We start from the raw sequence: 17,202 nt of genomic DNA on the forward strand, positions 1-17,202 counted from the left end.
TGACAGGGTTTGTCAGGCACTCATTGTACCTGAGGGTATGACTTCCCCAGCTGGCCACCAGCTGCATCTAGGAACCCAAGGGACGGCGGGGCCTCAGCTGGGCGGAGCCACTATGCTGTGGGGTGCGGCACCGAGCGGAGGCTGCCACCGGTGGGGCCCTGGGCCTGTGAGCGCGCAGCTGCCAGACCCGCTGGCCTTTCCGGAGGGGATCGTTCTTCAGCGTGTTAAGCCCTCCTCACCACCACACAGAGCAAGGTCCGGCTGGAATTTTTCCAAAGGGGTGGACTGTATCCTGCTCCCAGCTGGAGAATGGAGGAGGAAGGCAGGGAAGGAGACTGGGAGCTGGGGAGGGAGAATGCCTGGGTTCTCGGGAGCAGGGAGACCCAGTCCTGGGAGGCAGGAGTTAAGAGTCAACTGTGCACTCACCTCTACCTGGCTGACCGGGAGCCAGCTTCTGCTCTCTGGGCCTGAGTTTCTACACCAACACCAGGGGATTCTTTCCCAGCCATCCTCTTGGGGCCCCAGGAGACTAAGTGTGTTTCTCCAGGAGTATGAGGGAAGCTTGAGAAGGACAGGGAGGAAGAGACCATGGGCAAGGTGGCCTGGTCCTGGTCCTCTCTTAAATGCACTGGGGCTCTCTGTCCCAGCTCGAAGGCAGGCCTCTGCCACCGGCCCAGGGTGTGGCTGGTGGGTGTTTGGCTGGGACTTCGAGGACTCAAGGAAGAGCAGGACCAGAAGGAATCGAAGCCACCCTGTCCAGGGTTCCCAAGCCTGGCTGCATTTCTGAGTCATCTGGAGAACTGGACAGGGAGCTAGAGGTGCCTGGGAACCCGTGTTTTTACCAAGGTCGCCAGGCAGTGTTTTGGAGTAGCCTGCTCCACACTGGTCCAGGAGGCCAAGTCAGAGGCCCCACGCTTCTGAATGAGAGGCCCCGGCCAGTGGGAGGAAAGGCATTGTGCAGGGTTCACTGGTCAGCATCCCACCAAAGATGAGACCCCTGACGCGGTGCGACCGAGCACCTCCTGGGGGCCCTAGTTCCTACGAAGGGCACGGGGGAACAGGGATGCTGTCTTGGGGGTCCCTGTCGCACCCAAGACAGTTCCTCACCCTGCAAGCAGTCTGCCTGCATGCCTTCCTCCAGCCCACGGAAAGCAGCCCCCCAGCTCCACACACCGGCTAAGTTTGGTGGTCGGGAGGCTGTATTCCTCGGCACAGCCCCGCAGGACGTACGTGGAGGTTTTGAGGGGAGCAGGGAACACCCACTGGGCTGGAGGAGCCCCCTCCCAGGTGGACCCTCTCCCAGCACTGCGGCGTGGGCCGCTTCCCCATCAGGTGTGAACGAGGTGGATTACGGCCGGTACCCCGGCCGGGAGAGCCAGCTGCAGTGGCTGCGCTACTACCTGCAGGCTCAGAAGGGCATGGCTGTGACCCCCAGGGAGGTGGAGAGGCTCTACGTGCAAGTCAACAAGTTTGCCCTGGTGAGTGCCTGCTGGGGGGGGCGGCGGAGGAGGGACCCACTCCCAACTGCTCTGCTCTCACAGCCCAGGGTGGAGGAAGTGGAGGCCAGGGGGAGGTGTGAGGGCCTGGGACCCCAGCCCATGCTCCCGAACCCCGCCCTAGAAGTGAGGCCTGGGAAGAGCCCTCTTGGGCATCCCCAGAATACTGAGATGCCCTGTTCCCTGCTTTTCCCTACCCCGTCAGTCTCTCCCTCCTTCCTGGGGAAAGACTTCCAAGGGCCCTGTTTTAGCCATTCCTCATTTGGACAAGTAGTTCTCTCTAGTGTCTAACTTGAGCCTTTCATGCTGCAGTTAAGCGCATCTTTTTTTTTTTAAGCCTTGGTGGAGATAAAGAATCAGTTCTAATCCTCCTTGTTAACTACCTGCACTGACTCAACTCCATGGGAGCCTCCCCCATCAGGCTCTTCCTGCTCAAATCACGGAGCTGTCAGTTCTTGACTTTGAGTGCCATTTATCCAGGGTGCCTGGTTCATGCCCAGTCTCCTCTGGTGTGTGCCCAGGGGATTGCTAACTAGTCTTATTGTCAGCCGTGTAGAAGCAAGAAGACAGGTCCACTGCCCTGAATTTCACAATATATCATGGAGCTTAAGTAGAATCTTTACTTAGCTGTCATTCTGGATTACCTCTCCCGTTTTCCTCATTGGCACAAAACTGATTCTCCATCAGGCTCTTCCTCTTAACCGTTCCCCATACGCCTTCCTCTTGCTAAATGTTTTCATGTAATCATTGACACTTGGCTAATTGACCTAGGCCTCTTGAAGTCCTAAAAGTGGGGGGAGGCACTATGCAGCTAGCCCTAGGGCGAGCGGGACATGGGGTGGGGGGCTCTGGCCTGGGATAGTCATGATGTCCCTGCCGTTTGCTCAGGAGCAGGCTAGGGATGGTCTGGCCCCCAGGGCGCCTGTGGCCACAGGGAGAGCAGTTGAAGGCTTAGTAAACGCCCAGACTCAGGGCTTGTCTTCTCACATCTACATTCCCTTCGCACACAGAAGAGAGAAAGGGGGTGGAGGAGGTCCATCCTGATGACTGTGGGACTGGGCCTGTGCTCTGGGGCAGGGGTTCATCTCAGCCTGGTACCTTGGCCTTGCGGGCCCCAGGACACTCCCCTAGGCAGGGGAGAAGCTAGGGATGGAGCTAGGCCTAGGCTGGGGAACAAGCTGAAAGTTCTAGAAGCACCATCCCGCTGACCCCCACCTGGGGCAGGTAGAACTCTGCCTTTTTTTTCAAGGGAGTGAAGCCCCCAAATGCTGTCCAGTGACTTGACCTCCCCCGACTTGTGCTGGGGAGACTCCATCGTGTCTCTGCCAGCGTCCTAGTTCTGTCTTCTAGGGTGACCGTTTCCTCTAGCTCCGTGGGGTTCATGACAGGCATGAATGGTTACGTTGCTGACTCACTTTGGTCCCGTTCCAGGCATCTCACTTTTTCTGGGCACTCTGGGCCCTCATCCAGAACCAGTTCTCCACCATCGACTTTGATTTCCTCAGGTGAGTGCAGGGGGCAAGTTGGGGCGGTGGGGAGTGGAGGAAAGGAAGAGCTTGAGCCAAGGGTGTGGGGGCAAAGGCTAGCCCAGAGAGAACATCCGAAGTCCCTTCCTCTGCTCTCCTAACTTGTCCCTATTCCAGCCACCCCCTATCCAGTGGGGTCACCACTCTTAAGGGAAACGCGTGAGCCCAGAGCACCACTCTGAAAGTAGTCAGAAGTTCTCGAACCCTCCCCTCGTGCCTAGTAGGAGATTCGCTTTCCCTCCTACCTCTTATGACCTAGTCCACTACTCCTGCTCTGCGGCCACTGCTCTTAGCCACGGAGCCTGGTGGTGAAAGGGACTGTTCATTTTATAGCAGAGGGGACAGAGTTCTTCCAGAGAGTGGAAGCAACTCACTGAGGTCACTCAGGTGGTTTAGCGCTTACCATGTGGGGTATGGGGCCCAGCTCCTCCTGCAGCGAGGTCCAAGGGCCTATACCGCACTTGAATATGGACTCCGGGTTCCATCCCGTCAAGTATGCCTGTCTTTAAGGACTGGGCATCATTTTGTCTAGTCTTTCTCCATTCTGGTCTAGTCTTCTTGCCCTGTCCTCCCCACCCACCCTCAGCTGGAAAGGAGTCACTACCCTGACTTCGCAGCGTTACAGCGACTGGAAAGGCACAGTGAGCTCTCACCTCACACCTAGGATGGCTATTATCAGATAAACAGAAAACAAGTGTTGGGGAGGATGTAGAAAACCAGAACCCTTGGACGCCTAGCTGCTGGGGAAAATAATACTGTGCTTCCTCAAAAAGTTAAAAATAGAATTCCTGGGCCATCCAGCATTCTCACCGCTGGGTGTGTAGCCAGAGTTGAAAGCAGGGGGTCAGAGAGAGATTTGCACACCCATGTGGATAGCATTATTCACAACAGCCAAGAGGTGGAAGCAAGCCCAGATCCATGGATGGCTGAATGGGTAAACAAAATGTCTACACCCATGATGAAATATTACTCAGCCTTTTAGCGAGAGAAAACCATGTCCCATGCTACAACCTATGAACTCTGCGGACAGGCTAAGGGAAAGAAGCCAGTCACTAAAAGACCAATACCATAGGATTCCACTTATATAACTAAATTAGTCAAGTTCATAGAAACAGAGTAGGGGGGCACCTGGCTGGCTCAGGAGAGCATGCGACTCTTGACCTCGGGGTCATGACTAAGCCCCACATGTGGGGTGTTTACGTAAGAAATTTTTTAAAAAAGAAACAGAGTGGGTTTTGCCAATTCATGGGGGGAGGGAGATACGGGAAGTTGCTGTTTAATGGGTACCGAGTTTCAGTTTTGCAAATTGAGAAAGTCTTAGCTGTTGTATAATGATATAAAGGTGCTTAACACTGCAGAACTGGGGGGCGGGGGTGGGAATCAGCATTTGGGGAAGGGCTGCACCAGTCCGATCTAAGGAAAAAAAAATAGTTGAAGTTAAAAACACAAACATCCACCTGCCCTGGGGTTGAGCTGGTGAGACTTGCTCCCGGTGGGAGTCCCCCAGTCGGGCCCACCTGGCTTCCCTTCTCAGCCCGGGCTCCTGTTCTTGTCCTCCGGCAGGTACGCGGTGATCCGATTCCGCCAGTACTTCAAGGTGAAGCCTCAAGTGTCTGCCTTGGAGATGCCAAAGTGACCAGCTTCCCCATCTCTCCCTTAGCCATCTGCCTGGCCAGACCTATTCTCCAGGGCCCGGTTCTGCTCTGGGGTCCACACCCTTGGACAAGGTGGGAGAGGGGACAGGTGGGTGTCCAGGGAGAAGGCTCCACCCCTGCCACCAGCCCCTAGTGGATGCTGCTGGAGACCACATTCTTTTGTTTGGAGGGGCTGATAGGACCCAGCTCTGGGGGTCCCCTTCACCTTGCCAGACTTGGCAGGGGGAGCGGGGTTGGGGAAGTGCCTGTAGCCAGCCAGGGCCTGGACCACAGCCACCCCTGGGAAGCCCAGTATTCCTGGCCTCAGGCCGTGCTGGGTCTGGGCTGCCTTAGATGTGTCTTTGACCTTCCTGGCTTGGGGAAAGGGGGAGGTGGGAGGGCTCCTTTCTACCTCCAGTGCCCTGAGCCTCCGGCCCATCTCCCCCTGCATGCCGCACGTGGGAGGTGCTGATGAACCCAGACCAGCATCATGCCAACTCTGACGGATGGATGTACAGATCTTGGGGGGGGATGGTCTAGAACTAGGCTTAACGGCTCCCCCCCCCCCAAAGCCGCCTCACCTGAGATCCCTCCCTTTCTCCAAGCCAGATCCAAGCAAACCACCCCTTCCCTAACCTCCACCCCAGGACCTGCACTCCCTCCCCTCCCATGTTCTTTTTGCTCTGTGCTCTGTTCTGTCCCTCTGCCACCTGATGGGAGGGAAGGCAAGGGAGTGGTGCCCTCCTGGGCCTCCAGAGCCCAGCTCTGCTTCCTGCTTGGCCGGAGGGGACATAGCCCAGAGTGGGGTGGCCAGCAGCAACCAGCAGCTTCCTGCCTTGTTCCTTCCCTGCCCTCCAGGCCCTCATTTCCAAGGATTTGTCTCTCCTTCTCCACCTTCTGTCCTGAAGTTTCCTGAAGTTGACCCAAGGACTTCCCACTAGAAAATGAGTAGTGGGAGTCAAGGGGCCTGGGCTAGGGACTTCGGGGCTCACCGGGCATCTAAGAGCCTGGGTAGGATGGGTCGTGAAGGTGCCGAGCTCACGGCCCTGGACTCTCACCAGCCTCCAACTCCTGTCTGCCCTCACAGCCTCTTGGCTCTGGCCTAAAAAGTGATTCATTTGTAAATTATCATGGTTTTCTGCATTAAAATGGCCATTTCTGGACCACTCTGTGTCTGCCTATGGTGAGGATTTGACTTCGACAGAGGTTATGATGGATTAGCTCTCCCGCAGTGGGGTGTGGGGGTGCTACAGCCCACTTCTCCAGGGTTCCCTGGGGCTGCGGCCTTCTTACTCTGCCCTCCATGCACCTGGCTCACAAAGCCTGGGCTCCTGGTTTGGGATAGGCCTGGGCCCGGCTAGTGCTTTCACCACTCTCCTGCCTTTGACCGTCTTGCTAGAATAAGGGGAACCCAGGAGGACACTGCTGCTGGGGAAGGGAGCTAGGCTGTGGCCTCACTAGGCGGTAAACCAGCGAGATCCTGCCAGGATGCACTCAGGACTTCTTCCTGGGCCGGTTTTTGGCTCCTAGCCGTTGAGGGGGAGGGGTGCCGCTCTGCTGGAGACCAGGCAAGGATGACTTCTGGAACGAATCTGTTACTTTCACAGAAGATTGGAGGGGAGACCAGCTCAAAGGAGAGCCGGGGCACCCCTCTCGGCAGCTGGGGCTGCTACGGCGGTGCCACCTCCAGGGCCCCCCCAGAAGGTACCCAGTGCCCTGAAGAGCGGGGAGAGCAGTGGCCGCCTGCCAGGTAGACTCTGGCTGTTTGGCTTTTGCCGGCAAGAGCACTGGATGCCATGGCAACCGTTGGAGCGGAGCCGGCCCCAGCAGCTGGGGCCTTCAAGGTCACGGTGATCCAGTGTGGCCGGGCCCCCAGAGGTAGCTAGCTGGATCAAGCCCAGGAAGGGTACATGGAGAGGACGTGGGGGAAAGGCGGGCCCCGGCCTAGGGATGGTGCCGGGGCCGGCAGGCAGGGCCCCTGAGGGGTACCGTGGGGTCAGGTGCTTGTGGGCAGGGCCTTCTCGTGGACTAAAGGGCAGTGCCCACCCTCCTTGTCCCTCTCAGATCCATCCCCGGAGCTGAGGGCAGAAATAACCACTGTGAAGGCGGCTTCGTTTCCAGCCTCCTGGGGCCTTGATGTCACAGCGCTGGAGACGGCGTTGCAGTGGTGAGCAGGGACCAGCTGGGACAGGGCCCCCAGGTACCATCCCGTGCCCTACAGCCCCGGCCACCACCTGCACCAAAGGAGCGAACCTGCAGGCACCATCCCACTGCCTTTGAGGAAACATCCTCCCTCCTCCAGTGCTCCAGGGGAGGGGGTGGGGGGGTAGTTTAGGACACACACACACCCCCCGCCCGAGCCTGAGTCGTCTCTTTCACTGCCACCCCAGACTAACCAGAACCCTTGCGCCCTGGCTCCAAGCACCAGGCCTTGGCAACTCCCAGGGGGGGCCTGGGCTCTACTCTTTCTGACCTTTGTTGGACACAGAGCAGGAGCTCTGGGCAAAGCACACCAGGACAGAGGTTCATCTCTGCTGGGCTCTGACCCTCGCCCTTTGCAGGAGACACAGAGGGCAGAGAACGCCCCAGCCTTCCTGGCAATGACCAGGACCTTCTGGTCCTGGCAGCCTATCCTGCCTCTCCTGGGCAGGAGGGGTAGGGCTCCAGGGCACCAACCAGAGGTCCTCGTGGAGGGCATTGTCTGTCCTAAAAGGATGCAAGGCATGTAATTCCATCCCGGCAGCTGGAGTGAGGGCAGGACAAGAGTTCCTAGAGTGGGAGGACGACAGTATTGGCCTCAGGCTCCTGAAGCCACAGAGGACCTGGGAATAGGGAAGTGAGAGGAACTCAGGACCGGCAGGGGATCGGGGTGAGCCTGGCTGGGAGTGTCCTGACAGACTGCCCTGATTTGGTTAGGAACACAGTGTGGGAGGTAGTGGAGTCTGGAGAGTGGGAGAGGACAGTGCCAACTTAAAACGAGCAATTCTCCCCATGACCACTAGAGGGCAGGCGCCGCAGTCATCCAAGCTCCTCTTCCCAAGGACCACCTGTGTCTTTCCCTGGGGGGCCAGGGAGACTGTGCTGGGAAAAACCTGCAAAGGCCAGCAGCCAGGACATTCCCTAGCTCAAAAGTCCAGGACCTAATTCCTGGAGGAGTCTTCACTCCTGAGTTAGAGGCCCTGGAATGAACCACACCTAACTTCTCTCACCACCATCCTCTCCCATCTCCCTGGTTATGAACATACACCTCTATTAATCCAACCCACGTCTCCCTCTTCCACTAGAATTACCCTTCAGCTTTGCTGCCCCCATACAGTGGGATTAATGTTTGATAAGAGTTGGTTGTCTTATTGTTAACAAGCACTTCGAGAATTTTAGTTTGTCATCAGCCCTTTTAAGTCTAATGGGCTGTTATTTCTCTTAGCGTGGTACACATTTGAAAGCTTTGTGCAAAACAAAGGTCACAGAGCCCTGAAGCACGTCATTAGCGCCCTTGCTTAGTTACTCAGTATCCCGGAAGGCTCCCAAATGGGCTCAGGGCGTCCGTGGGAGCCCTTTCCTGGAAGGAAGGCCCACCGCTTTCATTAGATTTTCACTGGGCTCCTTTTCCACAAGGAGGTTAAGGACTCTGGATACGGCTTAACCTCCGTGTTTTCAGAGGAGGAGGATGAAGCCAGAGGGGAGACCTGGCACCCGCCTCCCCGGCCAAGGCCCCAGGGCTAGCTCTGGTCTCCTGACTGCTGACGGTGCTCTCACTACTGCCTTCTTTCCTAGGACCGCGGTAGGCAATGGGTGGTGAGGTCTAGCTTACCTCCTGGAGGCCGGGGCGGGGTCTTCTCCGGGCTGCAGGTTCTGTGGGTGGCATCTGTCACTCCAAAGGCTTGGCCTGGGCTTCATTGGCCTCAGAGGCTTGTGCCCAGATCCCATGCCTGAAGCTGCCTGGAGTTGCCACAAGGGGGCAGTGGTGCCTGGGCTGGCGGTACATTTAGGAATTCTGGCTCCAGGCCAGCTTTCCCCCCCCCACCCCTCCGCTCCCCACCCCCCCACAAGGACCAGATTCTGAAATGGTCTGTCTTTATTATGCCAACAGAAAACAAAAAAATTCCCCAAGTGTAAACAGGAGAAAGGTGCTGGTTAAGTTACTCATCATTATCTTATTATTAACAAAATAAAGCACTATCTATGTTTACAGTCATAAAAAAAGAAACAGCCTGGAGAGAAGTTGGGCTTGAGGGAAGGGGGGTGGGGGAGAGGAAGGGGAGAAGACTGGGGGAGGGGGTTAGGCACAGACGCCATATCTGCCCCTGTGGGGTTGGGGGTTCCCTTCCCACCCTGACCCAAGGGCTGTTCTGAATCTTTGGAGTCAGGTGTCAGTGGGATTTTTCTGAGGGAAATAGCTTTACCATGGGAGCAGGAACTGACGCAAGTTCCCCAGTGTGGGTGGGGGAGAGGAAAGGAGCAGGCAGGCGGAGGGGCAGAGTCTTATCCTCACCAATCAAGATTGGGGAGCCCCCCTCCAGTCCCTACTCACCAGCTGCCATTAGGAGGAGCCCTGGCTCTCCAGGGCTTCTGTCAACTGTCAGGAAGGGAGGGCCACCATCAATCCTCCTGTCCCCAACTTCTGGCACTCAGGTTGGGACCAGGGGCTGGGGCACTGAGACAGAGCCCCTTGGAGGCTGAGCACATTCCCCTGTTGCTGGGAGCTAAAAATGGCTCTGTGGGAACCAACCGGCAGGGGGAGAGTCCGGGAGGGAGTGAAGGGACAGGCAGGGGAGGTCAGGGCAGCTGGTGGGCCCCAGGGCTGACCACGGGCCGTACAGAAACCCAGACTGACCAGCGGTGTCAAAAGGGCAGAGGCAGATCCCAAGAAAGGGAGACAGAAGAACAGCCCTGCAGAGAAACGAGGCCAGAAACACACAAGGACACACAGAACCTGAGACACCCAGACTGACAAAGAGGTAGCAATGTGGGGACAATGAAGCACGGAGAGGCCCCCAGAGAAGCAAGAGTAGCATCGAGAGACACACCCACAGGAACTTAGCAATAGTGCCTGGCATGGAGCGGCACTCCATAACTGTCTTGTGCGAGGACAGAGCAGATGGAAACACGTGTGTGCACGTGCACGCGTCTACACACAGCAGCCAGAGGCACGACAGGCTTGGCAGAAGATCAAGACAGAGAGACCTGTTTGCACAAAGTGATCCTGTGAGGAAGGAGCGATCTGGGAGTGGGGGGGAGGTGAGGGGGGGTGTGGGTCCTATGGGGGCTGGTCCAGCCAGGACAAGAATGGAAGCAAAGCATAGGGCCCCAGGGGGACAGGTCTGGAGCTGCCAGACCCCTGGGCTGAGGGGACCTGCAGGAGGGGCGGGTCATACAGTGTCCGCTGGCCATGAGCCCCACAGGCCGAGGCGCTCAGCCCCGACCACTCTATAGCTCCTGCCCAGCGAGGCCAGCAGCTCCTTGGGCGAGGCCACGGGCGGGGGTGTGGGGGGCATCTCCCCTCAGGAGGCTATCTACAAGTGCACGGCTGCGCCCCTCTCCCGGGCAGGCCCAAGTCCAAGTACCAACAGAGTCCAGGCCGGCCGGCTGCGCGCATGGGTGGAGGGCCGGGCCCACCCGGCGAGGATCAGTCTGTGAGCACCACCAGCTCGCCGTCACTCTTCTCCTCGCCGTCTGAGTCCGAGTCCTCGCTGTACCGGTACAGCTCGCCCTCCGCCACTGAGTGCCGGTCCTCCGTGGCCTCCCCCTCTTCCCTGAGGCTGCAGGTGTTGACGATGACGGGCATGTTGGGGTCCAGGCTCCGGGGCACGTAGTGCTCCACGAGGGGCTGAGCCAGGGGCATGCCTGCCACCCGAGGGTACAGGACGTCGGAGCTCATCTGTAGCTGGCCGGCCTGGGGGCTGCAGGGCAGAGAAGAGGCAGGCTTACAGAGGGACCCTCACTTTGCACCCCCGGGCCGCTCTGGGGCATGCCCTCCCACCCCACCAACACGCTTTCGGCTCTGACACACACACACACACAGCCCCCGGGCCTGCCTTCAGATGGCCACGTTCACGGTCCGCTACAGGCCGGCACATGGATATTCCCGGCGGATCGTGTGTGCAATCCCGCATTAGGCAGTTAGAGACTTAAATGCCCCAGGGGGGTTCCCGCTCACAAGAACCCACGCCGGTGCTTGGCTCCGTCGAGTCAGGCACCCCCTGGGTAACAAGCACCTCTGTTTGTCGTAGCTCTGCACCTTTTCACGGAGTTTGTGACTCACAGGCGCGGTTTTCTCAGGTCCATGCGGCCAGTGCACCCCAGTCAGGTACAAACCTATACCCTACACCCCTGCAGCCCCACGGGGGGGGGGGGGGCAGGGAGACACACATAACGCCCACGCACACGTGCACGCCGAGCCCCTCACAGAGGCCGCCACCCACCAGCACCAGCCGCTCGCGGCCCGGGGATGCGCGCCCGGCCTCCACCACCCGGGGAGGCCCGACTCACGGGGTCACGTAGCTCTGGCGGGCGTCCTGGCGCCGGGTCCTCATCAGGGCTTTGTACTCGCCCACCCGGAGCCGCTTGCCCTCCACGATGCAGGTGCGCTTGGGCCGGGGCTTGTACTTGTAGTCGGGGTACTTCTCCAGGTGCTGCCGGCTCAGCCTCGCCTGCTCCTCATAGTACGGCTGCTTCTCCTGGTTGGTCATGGACTTCCAGCGGGAGCCTGGCCCAGTCCCCGGGGCAGGCCGTCAGTGCGGGTCTCTGCCCACCACCCCCAGCCCCCCGCAGGCCCCAGGACTTGGGTCCCCAGGTGAAGCCATGAGGTGATCTATGCGCCAGCATGTAGCAAGGACCTGGCCCACCGAGGGTACTCCTTGGAGGTCCACTGAGCGAATGAATGACTGAAGCTGGCACGTGTGTGGGTGTCTATCTGCTGAGCAACCACGGCCCCAACTACCCAGCAACTTCTGGGAGGCCTCTGGTCTGCATGATTTGCATAAACAAAAGAACAGCCAGCCCCAGGCCCCCAACGACAGATAGCCGCCCCCCCCCACTTATGACAAAATACCCCCCAAGGTATTAGGACAAAATACCTTGTCAGCTGTCTCGGTTGACAAGAGACAGGAGCCTCCATCTTGAAGACAACTGCCAACTTCCAGCCCCACCTGCCCTGCCCTACATCCCTCCTTGACCTCCAATCAGGACATAGAATTTTAAAAAACCGGGGCGCCTGGGTGGCACAGCGGTTAAGCGTCTGCCTTCGGCTCAGGGCGTGATCCTGGTGTTATGGGATCAAGCCCCACATCAGGCTCTTCAGCTATGAGCCTGCTTCTTCCTCTCCCGCTCCCCCTGCTTGTGTTCCCTCTCTCGCTGGCTGTCTCTATCTCTGTCAAATAAATAAATAAAAATCTTTAAAAAAAAAAAAAAAAAAATTTTAAAAAACCCTTTCTACCAGGGCACGGGCTGGCTCAGTCAGAAGAGCATCTGACTCTTGGTCCTGAGTTTGAGCCCATGTTGGGGTACAGAGATTAAATAAATAAAACTTTTTAAAAAAAACCTTTCTAATGAAAGCCCAAGAACACCAATCCTTCCTGTTTCCTACCAGAGGCAGAGTTTCAAGGGTCTGGACAAACAGTAGAACAGGTTAGGGAGAGACCAAGGGCTAAAGCCTGTGTACTTGTGCACGCACGCACGCATGCCTGAGTTCTTGGGTGCAGGTGCTAACCGAAGAGCCCTACAATGATACAAGACCCCAGGACCTAGCCTCCCCACACCCTGCCTGACCCCTGTACCCCAGACTCCTCTGAAGGTCAGGATGATGGGGACTGTCACCCAGCAAGGAGACAGCTGTCTCCTGGAGCCCTGAGAGCCCCCAGACACCCCACCCACTGGCCCTTACCAAGGATCTTGCTGATGCTAGAGTTGTGCATGTCCGGGAAGGCTTGGAGGATCTTCCTTCGCTCGTCCTTGGCCCACACCATGAAGGCATTCATGGGCCTCTTGATGTGGCTGCTGTTGCGAGACTCAGGAAAGTGGCGGGAGCCTGGGGGACAGGGGTGTTGTCAGCCAGGTAGGGCAGCTCCTCTGGGGGTAAGGAAGGAGAGGCCTCCCCGGCAGGCAGTCATCCCTTACTTGACCACTAGGGGGCGATGGTGAGGCTCCCACAGCCTCCATGGACACCAGCAGCAGGACCTCAGCAGAGGCCCAGCCTGGGACCCAGAGACTGACAAGAGACAGACACATGACAGGACTCCAGAGGCAGACTATGGGAGAAAAGGCATCAGGGAGAGAATCTGTGGGCTGCAGAGGAGGGCCCTCCTCCCCACCAGTCCGGGGTCCTCACCATCCATGTCGCAGCCCAACATGGCTTCTTCGAGGGGGTGCACACAACTCTCCTCCAGCCTCTCCTTGGCCGGGGACGTGTCCAGGCTGATGAGGTCCTGGGGTTGACAGAGGAAATCTGTACATCGGCTTTTCTGCATCACCCAACTGTCCTCCCTCACTCCTCCCTCTGGTGGCCTCAGACTTGAGTCTTCCACCCCGGTGCAGGGTAGTGGGGGGGCCGTACCTTGCGGAAGGGAGCATTGGGGGAGCTCTCTAAGGCCCCACTGTGGCCATGCAGCAGCTGTCGAGCATCCTGAATGGCTTTGGTGACAGCGTCCCCTTCACCAAGGAAGCCTAGGGGAGAAGAGGGGAGGGTGAGGGGGAGCGGAGGGGATCAACCCCGTTCACACCAAGCCACTCCTGTGAGTTGCATCCTCTTGCCCCTCTGCACTGCACGTCCCCAAGGGGGCGCTGTTTACATTGGCTGTTGCGCCACGGGCCCGTAGACTAGAATGGAGAATCTCACTCCCTGAAATTGTGCAACTCGGTGGCCTGGATCCCTGATGTGGGGGTGCCCAGTCAGATCTGCTGGGGGATAGGAAATAGGGGAGCTTCTGAGACACTAAGTGTGGAAACTAAAAGAGGCCAAAGGCAGCAGGGCTAACCCTTGTTTTCCAGAAACTGTAACCCACAGAAGGGAAGGACGTGCCCAGGGTTGTAGGATGCCCTCCTGGCGGAAAGCTTACCCAGTGGCAGGCTGGGCGGGCTGGCCTGCAGGTCCCGCGTGGGAGCCCCGTGGCTGGGGGGGCGGGGTCCACAGTTGTTCATCTTCAGGCTGGGGGAGCTGGAGGCATTGGGCAGCTCGGGGGCCTTGGGCTTGGCCGTGAGGTTCAGGGGCTGGGAGGGCTCCTGAGGGAGACCCAGAGATCAGAGGCCAAGACACCAAAGGAGACCCCCACGGAGGGACAGAGAGGACACATGGTAACAGCAAGCAAGACAGGCATCCCAGGAACAGACAAGGAGATGACAGGAACAAGTGAACAAGAACAGGGGACACCCCCCCCCCGGCAGCCCAGCCACCCCAGGCCGGGGGCGGGGGTACCTGCAGGGGGTGGTGGGCAGCCATGGCCCCGGGCCTCTTCACCGCGGGGGCAGGCGGGCTGTGCAGCAGCGGCAGGGGGTACTCCACTGTGGAAAAGGCGGCAAGGAGAAAAGTCCTGGATGAGCACAGAACAGCAGACGGCCTGCTTGACGAGGTCCCGCAGCACCAAGGGGACAGAGGCTTACAGCTGGCCCAGTTCGCTTCCAGCCAAGGCTCTCCCCGGCCCCAGAGCGCCGAAGGCCTCCCACACCCTCATCCCCTGCTACCCTCCCCACGGGTCTGCATCTGCACCCTTTTCCTGCCCTTCCCAACCCACGGAGCCTCGGGTTCCCACCCCATGGTGACATGAGGACAGGTATCTGCTCTATGGAGACCTGTGTTCCGTACCTTCGACACGCAGGGTACGAAAGCCGCGCCCTGTGTCAGCCCGTCTCCTCCCAGCTCACAATCATCCCTAGCGTGTGGCATACAGCAGGCGCTCAGCACATCACCCCATTTTACAGAGAAACAGAGACCGGAGACAAGACGCGTTGCCCACATAGCTCAGAAATGGGAACACGGACCTGTGTACCCGGGTCCTCGAGAGTCCACAGCCCATCCTCTCCCCTTTACGCAGCACCCACCCTCTCCATTCTACCGGGCCCACCTCACTACTTGCCCTCCACCCAGCCCCGCATCAAGGAGCCGGGAGTTCAGGTGGAGAGCTGAGCTGTGTACACAAGTCGCTAACCACACGCCGGTGGCGGCCTGGGCTGCAAGGTAACACACCCGAGAACTTGGTTCCAGCTGGGGTGGCCAGAGCAGGCTTCTTGGGGGGGGGGGGAGCGGCAAGAGGTGGGCTAGTGGCTGTGGGTGGGCAGGCGGAGGGGGAGCAGTGGGGTGACAGCCAAGGTGTGGGAAAGGAGACCGGCCCGTGATGGGCAACCCTGGGAGTTTGTGGCCTCCATGCCGTAGGCCACAGGGCACCATCTAGGGCTTGCGAGCTAGGGAGGGGCGTCATGCACTCGGCTTGGGGAAGGGCCCTCTGGAAGCATCTGGGCCCCCTGCTTACTAGGATTCTGGAGCTAGCAAAGCAGGTGGCAGTCTGGCCAGCTGAGGTCTTCCACGGCTTATTTCCTGCCTCCGTTGTCCAGAAAGCACGGGGTCAGGTGTACTCCAACGCCCCCCAGGCCCTGCCCTCCTCACTCCAGCAGCTCTATTCACCGGGAGTTGCAACGGGTTTGTGCTGCTGGCCTGCTCCCCCTTCCCAGTCTCCCTACCTCCCCAGTTGGAAACTTCCTGGAAGGTAGGGCCTGACTTTCAGTCCTTCGTGCATCCCGCCCCGCCCCGCCCGAGTGCCCGGTGTAGAACGAGGCAGGAGCAGAGTTGGTGACCCACGGAGCGCACAGGCTTTGAGGGCAAGCCCACGGGACTCACCTGCCTGCTCTCACAGAACAGGGAGGGCGGACCAGGGGGGCTCGACCTAAAAGCTGTCCCCACTCGTAGGGCAACTATGGGCAACATCCCTGCTCTGTCCCATGACCTTTCACAAAGAATCCGTGATCATGGCCTACGAATTCCATTTGTGCTTCTGTCCCACCACCTCTGCCTGAGCGCAAGCTGTCATGCTGTCCCCAGAAACCCCTCAGCAGCCCCTCACTGGTCCACGCTCCGGCTGGTACCCGTCCCTCTGTTCCCCACCACCCACTGTCAGTATGACAACACGCCCTCCGTTCAATCGCTCAAGCATGTCTGCACTTTACAAAATAAATGCCCTCACCCTCCTGTCCCATGACCACACGGTCATGCGCTCCCCTGCAGCTTCTGGCCTCAGGCTCCAGGGCCTCCGCCTCGGACTGCCCTCCGCCCTCAGCTCCCAGCTTCACCCCCACAGACCACCTCCCGGTCCCCAGTTAATTTCTGACCTCCTCAAAAAGCCTTCCCAGATTCCCCAGTCACCGGCATCCTTTCTCCCTCCCCAGACCCTAAATTCCTGGCACTCGAAGTCCATTTTTCTCACCCTCCTCCCACCACCCTGTGGCCACCTGACAACACAGCGTCTAGCAGGTGGTTAGTGGTCAGTCTGCGTTCGCTGAGTTTCAGTGGCGGGGCCGAAGGGGCACAGCTGGGGTAGAGACAGGAGCACGAGTCTGGGAAATGTAGACACCCCAGTGGCTGTCCACCATAGGACTGTTCTGGCCCAGGAAAGGTACCAGGGCTGGGGACACGGCATCTAGACTGGCCACAACGGCTTACGTCTGCAAAGTACTTCACAGCGTTCAGGTGCTATCGCTTTCCACTCTCCCAGTGAAGTTCAGAAAGAAGGGATTCTTCTTCCACTGCACAGATCCAAAAGCGAGCCCAGGAAGGCCACATTGCAAAGGAAGGCACGCACAAGCGTGGTCCGGGGCTCCTTCCAGGACCTCAGGACAGCCTCCACTAGAGGCCGCGCCCCCCCTCCCCCACTCACCTGGTTTGCAGGGGATGGGCTGAATGGGCAAGGCCAGCTGGGAATCAGGAGTGACAGGCAGAGGCTGGTGGCTGGGGGGGAAGGCCGGGATCATGACATAAGGCATGTTGACCTGCTGAGAGCAAAGAAACCCGACGTGAGCCCTGGGGGCCCAACACAGCTCAGCCCGGACACGGCGTGTGCACCCAGACACGGGAGGCGCGGGGACCGGAACAGGGCCAGTCTTCGAGAGGCTCCACCGGACCCCACATCACCTCCGGCTAGCTGCCCTCAGGTGAGTCCCTCCCTTAACACAGAGGAAGAAGATGGGGGTATGGGGCCAGAGCAGAAATGAGCCCCTCCTCGGGGCCATGCCCGAGTGGTTCTGCTTAACCCGTACCCCGTCCCTGCCTGTCCCCGGCGCGTCCGGGCTGGCGTCAGCCCCTTGGCCTCTGGCCACCCCACCCCCTACCTGGATCTGCTGCTGAAGGAGGTTGATCTTATGTTGCTGCTGGATGAGCTGCTGTTGCTGCTTGGCGATCTGGCAGCAGGGGAGAGCGGGGGGCACGGACGTTAGCCCCAGCCCGGGCCCACCGCACCCCGCCATCCGCACGGGCGCGCCCGGGCAGGGCTAGGAGCAGAGCAGTCCACCTTCGGGGTGCATTCTCCTTTGGTAAGGAGCTCGCTCTCCCCTCAGAGGCCACGGCAG

General features: G+C 59.1%; 2 protein-coding genes across 13 annotated transcripts in view; one reads left to right on the forward strand and one right to left on the reverse strand.

Annotated features, from left to right (window-relative positions):
- Positions 1 to 5,819, forward strand: part of ETNK2 (ethanolamine kinase 2) — a 17,692-nt gene extending 11,873 nt beyond the window's left edge. For 3 of the 4 annotated variants that reach the window (XM_045787590.2, XM_045787592.2, XM_087856894.1), the window contains 3 exons: positions 1,333 to 1,478; positions 2,928 to 3,001; positions 4,586 to 5,819. In XM_045787590.2, the coding sequence (XP_045643546.2) occupies positions 1,333 to 1,478; positions 2,928 to 3,001; positions 4,586 to 4,658 (293 nt within the window). In that variant the 3' untranslated portion in view covers positions 4,659 to 5,819. The remainder of the gene's footprint in view (positions 1 to 1,332; positions 1,479 to 2,927; positions 3,002 to 4,585) is intronic. The other variant, XM_045787593.2, reaches the window with a different exon arrangement.
- Positions 5,820 to 8,713: 2,894 nt separating this feature from the next.
- The window catches only part of SOX13 (SRY-box transcription factor 13), a 44,271-nt gene continuing 35,782 nt past the window's right edge, over positions 8,714 to 17,202 (reverse strand). For 8 of the 9 annotated variants that reach the window (XM_045787588.2, XM_087856882.1, XM_087856888.1 and 5 more), the window contains 9 exons: positions 16,966 to 17,034; positions 16,515 to 16,629; positions 14,066 to 14,151; positions 13,710 to 13,872; positions 13,208 to 13,317; positions 12,983 to 13,079; positions 12,539 to 12,682; positions 11,146 to 11,362; positions 8,714 to 10,556 (listed from right to left, as the gene is read on the reverse strand). In XM_045787588.2, coding sequence (XP_045643544.1) covers positions 10,283 to 10,556; positions 11,146 to 11,362; positions 12,539 to 12,682; positions 12,983 to 13,079; positions 13,208 to 13,317; positions 13,710 to 13,872; positions 14,066 to 14,151; positions 16,515 to 16,629; positions 16,966 to 17,034 — 1,275 coding nt within the window. In that variant the 3' untranslated portion in view covers positions 8,714 to 10,282. The remainder of the gene's footprint in view (positions 10,557 to 11,145; positions 11,363 to 12,538; positions 12,683 to 12,982; positions 13,080 to 13,207; positions 13,318 to 13,709; positions 13,873 to 14,065; positions 14,152 to 16,514; positions 16,630 to 16,965; positions 17,035 to 17,202) is intronic. The other variant, XM_087856874.1, reaches the window with a different exon arrangement.

Source organism: Ursus americanus, chromosome 2, assembly GCF_024610735.1.
Source record: "Ursus americanus isolate L20-20 chromosome 2, mUrsAme1.1.p, whole genome shotgun sequence".
NCBI classification, from domain to species: Eukaryota; Metazoa; Chordata; class Mammalia; order Carnivora; family Ursidae; genus Ursus; species Ursus americanus.